Below are 7895 nucleotides of genomic sequence, written 5' to 3'. Positions count from 1 at the left end.
GGCCGAAGGGCCTGTTCTGTGCTGTACTGTTCTATGTTCTATGTTCGATGTTCTAAGTTAAGTTAAAATTGTATGGGGCGAACCAACTTGGATTACTGTGTTTAGTCTTCGTCTTCATATGATAAAATGGACTAATGTTCAATGAAGAAAGTGCAAAATATATTTACAGCAGGAACAAGAGCAATCTCTTATATCGTTCCCCTAACTTAATAGAATGCCACAAGGCACTTGACAGGTGCGTTACCAACTTAAATGTGATTCTGAACCATGTGGAGATATATCAGGCAAGATGATGAAAACACTATTTTTATAGTGTCTTGAAGGTGGCCAGAAAGTGAGGTAGAAAGGCAATGAGCTTTCTTGTGAGTTGAGGGGGGTGGAATATTTCAGAATTTAGGGCCTTCAGAAGATGACCGCTACAAATGGTGGACTGATTACATTTGAGGTCATGCATGAGTGCAGAATTGTAGGACAGAAGATATCTGGAACAGGCCAAGGAGGGATTTGAGAGTATGTATGTATTTTTTTTAACTGAGACGTTGGGGCGGCACAGTGGCGCAGTGGTTAGCACCGCAGCCTCACAGCTCCAGCAACCCAGGTTCGATTCTGGGTACTGCCTCTGCGTGGGTTTTCTCCGGGTGCTCCGGTTTCCTCCCACATGCCAAAGACTTGCAGGTTGATAGGTAAATTGGCCATTAGCAATTGCCCCTAGTATAGGTAGGTGGCAGGGAAATATATAGGGACAGGTGGGGATGTGGTAGGAATATGGGATTAGTGCAGGATTAGTATAAATGGGTGGTTGATGGTCGGCACAGACTCGGTGGGCCGAAGGGCCTGTTTCAGTGCTGTATCTCTAAACTAAACTATACCAGAGGCAATTTATAATGGCCAATTTACCTATCCGGGAGGAAATCGGAGCAAACCCACGCAGACACAGGGAAAACCTGTTAACTCCACTCAGGCAGTACCCGCAACTGAACCCAGGTTGCTGGAGATGTGAAGCTGCAGTGCTAACCACTGCGCCACTGTGCCACCTGCGTCATGTAAAATGGGAACAGAAAGATATCCTGAAATTCTGAGCTGTATGCAATATAAACACCAGCACAGACGAGTTGGGTCGAACGATCTGTCTCTGAGATGTATATTCTATATAATCAGTTCTGCTCGCCAAGCTATTGACGAGGCTCTTTCTGTGAAAGCTGCAAATTAATTGTTGCAAGAAATAGCATCATCGAGTCTTTATAGAAGAGTTGAGATGAAAACTAATGTTGCAACTGTCAGTCAAAAATAATGCTTTGCCTCAACAGTGCTTGAGTCTTCAGATGGACCAGATATTCCTGGTATAATTCCCTTACAGGAAGTCTCGGTCTAAAGATTACATTGATTAACTAAAGGATCTGGGTCCCGCCTCTTGGCTGTTATCAATAGCTGTGTTTATTAATTAATTGAATAATTGCTTTCACTGGATATTTTACTGCACTCTTGAATTGTTCTCTGAATTTGGACTGAGTCACCCCATAAATAAATGTGTTTGTGCAGCAACTTACACTCAGAAGCATATATCCGATTCTTTCAAAGATCTGCAAAGAATTCTTGTAATATTTCGGATCTATTCCTGCAATGCGATAATATAAGAAATTAATAACATATGGTGACCACAGAAGTATGAAGCTTCCGGATATGGTGAAGAGTAAAATCACAGACCGCCTTCTGCTCTCCATCTCTGGGTCACTGTGCTTCTGTTCCTTGCTCTGACCCCTCAGTCCCTTACGGATTTGACTGGCCACTAAAATGTATCTGACTGTCAGAGCATTGAGCAACAGAATTAAAGCGAATGGGAGCAAAGGTGTTAACGCCCGATCAAGCCAGTCAAATCCCACCCATCCGGGCTCAGTATAATAGCTTGGCTTCATATTACAGAACCAAGGCACATTGTCGATTACCACTCCAGGTTCATACCTAAAATAAAGAGGTATGTTTTTCAAACAGAACAGAATGCAGGTTGTTGCTAGAATCACAGCTGCAGTTTTCTCGGTGCAATATTTCAGTTTCAGCTTCTGGTGACAAATGGCCACAAATCGATCAGCGGAGAAAGTGACAGTGAACCAGACAGAACAGTCTGAAGCTACATAAAGCAGGTAACTGTTAATAATGCACACAGGGGTGATATGCAGGAAAGATCCCTGGAAATAATACAATTTCATCTGAAAGAGTATGACATCAGTGATAATGAAGAGTAGATCTGCCGTTGCCATGGCCACCAGGTAGCGAGTGGTGCAGGTGGAGAGTCCGCATTTTCCCCGGGACAGGATTGCAATCGCCACTACATTAACTGTAAGTGGAAAGAAGTTGAAAATTACTGATGGAAAATACTCCATGTCTGAGCCCAGACAGTAAGGGCTATATATTAACACATAATAATAGTTGGATTGAGATAAGATCAGTAGTTGACATTTTCAAATTTTGTATCGGCTCCCAACACAGGCATTGCCAAGATTAACAGAGGTGGGACAAGGAGCGAACAGCTGTGGCAGGATGGTTATCACTGCTCTCATCGGAATGCTGGCAGCTGTCGGGAGGCCAGAACAAACATCATTGAGGGGAATTCTGAGCTGAAAATAACTATGGCATTTTGGAAGCGCTTGCACGGGTGTGGTGCACGAAAATGAAAGACAATCAAGCGAGATGCTGGGTGAAGATAACAAAATCCTGGCAGAAGGTAGGTTGGGAGGAACGCAGAGAAAAAGTATATAGGAGCAGGAGTAAGCCCGTCGAGCCTGCTCTGCCATTTAAACAGATCATGGCTGGTTCTCTACCTCTGGACCATTTCCCCCACTATCCCCATTCTGTGATTCTATTGCATGAAAATTCATCATAGCTCGGACCCATGCAGACTGCCCGAGTGGCAGCACCTGAGTATAGGGATATCCCAATGTTGAAACACGAGATTCACAAACCTGTAAATTCCAACAGGGAAATTGCACAGCAGGAGCAGGGAACTGCACGGATGCGGTTTCCAGTTCAAAACTGGTGAAGGAGAGACGTGTTCCAGCGGGAAAACTGGGTGAAAAAAACGGAGTTAATAAAGTACAAATGGGTGTCCTCAGTACTTACGATCCTGTAACTGTGAAGGGAAACTGGCCACCTGTGAACGCTGTGAAGGCAGGAATGAAACTGTCAAATAAGGTGGATGGTGCAAGCTCACAGCATCATGGAATTGTCACAACACAGAAGGAGGCCATTAGGCCCACCATGTCTGCACCAGCTCTCCGAATGAAAATTTCGCTAAGTGCTATTCACAGCCTTCGTCCCGTAACAATGCATATTTTTCATTTTAAGATAATAGCTAAATCCCTTTAGAATGTGTCGATTCGACCTGCGTCCACCAAACATTCAGGCGGTGTATTCCGGACCCTAATGATTCATTGTGTTAAAATGTTTTTCTTCATGCCTGCTTCTTTTTCCAATGACCTTAACTCTGTTGCCTTGTTCCTTATCCTTTCACGAATGAGAGCAGCTTTTTCCCCTATCTTCTCTGTCTAGAACCTGCTTATTTTGTGTACCTCTATTAACTCTCCTCCCAACCTTCTCTTCTCCAAGACAAATAGCTCCAACTAGTCCAATATGTAATATTCAGAGAGGTTCCTCATCCCTGAAACCATTCTCGTGAATCTTTTCTTCACTCTCGCCAATGCCTTCACAACCTTTCTAAAATGCAGCACCCAGAAATGGACACATTGCCCCACTTGAAGCTGAACCAATATTGTCCACAAGTTTAACATAAGCTCCTTGCTCTTGCAATTTGTGTCACAATTAATAAAACCTTGGACGCTTTATGCTTTATTAACCAGTCTCTCAACTTGCCCTGCCACCTTCACTGCCTTATGTGCAGATATGCCCAGTTCCCTCTGCTCCTGCACCCCCTTTAGAATTGGACTCTTTATTTTATACAGTCTCTCCATGTTCTTCCGACCAAAATGAATTACTTCACTCTTACTTGCATTAAAATTCATCTGCCACTTGTCTGCAGATTCCAGTAACATCACTGATTGGCTGTCCAGATCGTCCCAGTGAGGACTACACATTGTCAGTCCCAAGAAAAACCCAGGGATCATCTACCATTGAGTCCAACACAACCTCAGATACTATTGTTACTTACCAGGAACACCAATGACTGCAATAGCCATATAATATATTTTATCGATAGTGATGAATATTTCAAGCATTTTTTTTTGTAAGGAGCGATCTGTCTCCTCATGCAGCAGGCAATCTCTTTGAATTAAACTCTGCGACAATGGATCAACAGCACCTTTAATTTATGCCCTGTCAGATCTCCGTAGGGACAGTGAAATTGCAACATCGTTTTAAATTTCAGGAAACAAATTACGACAGCCACGTTATGTCCTTGTTGTGATCGATGATGTGTAATGCTGAGATTACATTTGAAAACACAACAACGCTGACTGAGGCCAAACCATTGTCCAAAACAGTGCAACATGTGTACCTCTCGATTGTCGAATTAAATAAATACAGCATCTCAAATTATGTTATCACAGAAATGTGAATATTGAGACATTCTCTTCAATGAAATCAGATCATCGAGCACAGACCTTCGAAGGCGGCAAGGCTTATTGATGGAGTAATTAACAATGTATATGGAATCTTGGGCTTCATAAATAGAGATTGAGCACAACAGAAGGGAAGTTTTGTTGAACATTTATAATGCTGTGGTTCCGCCAAAACTAGAGAATCGTGTCCAGGTCTGATCACCACACTTTGCGGAGGATGTGAGGGTCCATGAGAGGATGCAGAAGAGATGTATTAGAATAGTTCCAGTGACAAAGGATTTTAATTGCAAGGTTAGGTTGGACAAGCTGGGGCCGTTCTCCTTAGAACAAAGGAGATCGAGGGGAGATTTGATCGAGGTGCACAAGGTGATGATAGTTTCTGATGTGTTAGACAGAAAAGTTGTTCCCAATATCTGATGGTATGCAGACAAGGGGGCACAGATTTAAGGTTTTGGGAAAGACATGTAGGAGGATGTGAGGAAAGAAATTTGCAGAGAGGTCTGATGACCTGGAACTCACAACCTCTGAGAGTGATGGAAGCAGAAGCAGTGAATGATTTGAAAGGAAATTGGATGAGCAATTGAGGCAACGTAAAACTTGCAGCGCTACGGGGATATAGCGTGGTAATAGGATTGATTAGATTACTGTACAGAGAGATGGTATAGATTAAGGGGCCGAATGGCCTTCTTCTGTGCAGCTATGCCTCGCTAACTACTATAGAACCTTACGCTAGTGCATGGCCTTGATTTAATTCAGCACCGTAAACCTATACAACCTCAATCTGATACAGCACTTGAATCTAACAAGGCAAATCAAGCAAGTACAGACACAATTTCATTTGATCCTTTGTCTCATCTGACGCATTAACAAAAAACTTTGTTTTCTTCCTTTCAGGTGTCAATGAACGCAAGCTCCAGCAGCCGATGGGGACTAATGACCCTCCAGATCCTTCTTCCCCTTCACTTCCCTCCGACCACACCCCTTCAGATCTGACCCCTTGCCGTGTATTCGCGATACACTCTGACCTCCCCCTCTCTGAAGCTGGACGTTCTGTACTCAGCAAAGGTCTCAGTTTTATCCCTTTACGCCCCCACCTCAATGAATTTCGCGTTCGGCATGACGTTGAGTTCTGCTTCCATCGTTTCCGCCTCTGGGCTCACTTCTTTGACCAGGAGTCATTCCCCCAATCAGTAGATTCATTCATTCACTTCCAGCATTCTCCCTCTACCTGGAACCCTCCCCCTGACCTCTTACCCCCTCTTGATCTTTTCATTGGAAACTGTCAGAAAGACATTGGTCATCTCAATTTCTTTGCCGCCCTCATTCAATCTAACCTGTCCCTCTCTGAACTTGAGGCACTGTGTTCTCACAGGTCTAACCCCGACATTATCATTAAACCTGCAGACAAAGGTGGTGCTGTTGTTGTATAGTGTACTGAACTCTACCTTGCAGAGGTTGATGCGCCAACTCTCAGACACTTCTTCCTACCTCCATCTGGACCATGACCCCACCACCGAACATCAAGCTACTGTCCACAGGACTCTCACTGACCTCATCTCCTCTGGAGATCTTCCCTTCCAGCTTCCAATCTGATAATCCCGCATCCCTAGACAGCTCGCTTCTACCCCCTTCCCAAAATCCACAAATAGGTCTTTCCCAGCAGACTCATTGCTTCAGCGTTCTCCTGCCCCACTGAACTTATTTCTTCTGTTGTAGGGTATTCCCAAGCGCAGAGGCCCCTGCAGTAAATGTCATACTGTTTAAATTTCATTTGAGTAACCAGTAACATATAATCTTATTGAACAATGAAGAGGTTGCAAGGCATCATGGGGCTTAGCCAACTTGACCAGATACCACACAGGAGCTGAGTAACATAAATTCAAACAAAAACTCGTTAAATTAAAAGCAGATGTCCTTGTGGAATGCTGACAAAGGTACCAGCCTGTAATGAGGTCAAGATTAGAAGGTATGCGTACATGTGAACCAAGGACAATGGATTAGAGGGAATGGAAAACATCATGAGTAATCCCCTGTCTGTCTATGGGCCGGTTGTGCAGTCCCTCCATGCTTAGTAACCCCTTCTATTGTCTCTAATAATCAATGTATGTGATCTATAATCGTTGTGATTGGACCAAGTCCAGCCAGGATGGGCTGAGTAACTGTTTAAATTTATAAGTATTGATGATTTTCCTTTGTTCGGTGGAGAGGCATCTGGACAGCCCAGTGACCTGCTCCCCACTGGTGTAACTCAATAAACTGTTCGACATTGGAGCAGACCTGAGCGTCGAGTGATTCTTCTCGATTCGTTCCCGCTAACACTTCCTATCTGGACGCTATCTTTTTTCCGCTGGTCAAGTCTCTTCCCACCTTCATCCACGACTCCTCTGACACCCTACATCATTTTGACAATTTCCAATTTCCTGGCCCCAACCATCTCCTCTTCACCATGGACGTCCAATCTCTGTGCACCTCCATGCCTCACCAGGACGGTTTGAGGGCTCTCCGCTTCTTCCTTGAACAAAGGCCCAACCTGTCCCCATCCACCACCACCCTCCTCCGACTGGTTGAACTTGTTCTCACATTGAACAACTTCCCCTTCAACTCCACTCACTTCCTTCAAGTAAAATATGTTGCTATGGGTACCCAAATGGCTCCTAGTTAAGCCTGTCTTTTTGTGGGGTGTGTCGAACATTCTTTGTTCCAGTCATACATAGGCCCCCTCCCCCAACTCTTTTTTCTGGTACATTGATGACTGTATCGGTGCCGTTTCTTGCTCCTGCCCCGAACTGGAAAACTTTACCAACTGTGCTTCCAATTTCCACCCTTCTCTCACCTTTACATGATTCATCTCCGACACTTCTCTTCCCTCCCTCGACTTCTCTGTCTCCATCTTTGGGCATAAGCTGTCTACTAATATCTATAAACCCACCGACTCCCACAGCTACCTCGACTACACTTCTTCACACCCTGCCTCCTGTATGGACTCCATTACATTCTCCCAGTTTTTCCATCGCCGACGCATCTCCACTGATGCTGCTACCTTCCATGACAGTGCTTCTGATATGTCTTCCTTTTTTCTCAACCGAGATTTCCACTCCCCATCCCACCCTCACCCCACACCCCACCCCCCAAACTGTGGTTGGCATGGCCCTCAACCGTGTCCGGCCCAATTGCCGCACCTCTACCCTCACCCCTGCCCCTCCCACCAGAACAGTGACAGGGATGCCCTTGTCCTCACTTTGCACCCCATCAGCTTCCATATCCAAAGGATTATTCTCCGCCAGTTCTGCAACGTCCAGCGTGATGCCACTACCAAACGCATCTTCC

The 7895-nt window shown here is 44.7% G+C and overlaps 1 protein-coding gene across 1 annotated transcript; it reads right to left on the bottom strand.

Moving 5' to 3' along the window:
• Positions 1-1421: 1421 nt before the first annotated feature.
• Positions 1422-4226, bottom strand: LOC137352815 (probable G-protein coupled receptor 139). The gene is made up of 2 exons (XM_068018669.1): positions 4160-4226; positions 1422-2332 (listed from the first exon to the last, which is right to left on the bottom strand). The coding sequence occupies exons 1-2, from the start codon at positions 4224-4226 to the stop codon at positions 1422-1424; spliced, it is 978 nt and encodes a 325-aa protein (XP_067874770.1).
• Between the last annotated feature and the right edge of the window lie 3669 nt (positions 4227-7895).

Source organism: Heterodontus francisci, chromosome 39 (genome assembly GCF_036365525.1).
Source record: "Heterodontus francisci isolate sHetFra1 chromosome 39, sHetFra1.hap1, whole genome shotgun sequence".
In the NCBI taxonomy this organism is placed as follows: domain Eukaryota; kingdom Metazoa; phylum Chordata; class Chondrichthyes; order Heterodontiformes; family Heterodontidae; genus Heterodontus; species Heterodontus francisci.
The sequence above is the reverse complement of the archived record's forward strand: the minus strand, read 5'-3'. Positions and strand labels throughout refer to the sequence as shown.

Bases quoted from the DNA above. Each gene is read 5' to 3' on its own strand.
- LOC137352815 (XM_068018669.1), bottom strand. From the start codon at position 4,226: ATGCTTGAAATATTCATCACTATCGATAAAATATATTATATGGCTATT. The intron at 2,333-4,159 runs GTAAGTAACAAT...TTCCACTTACAG, and splicing joins TGCAGTCATTGGTGTTCCTG to TTAATGTAGTGGCGATTGCA.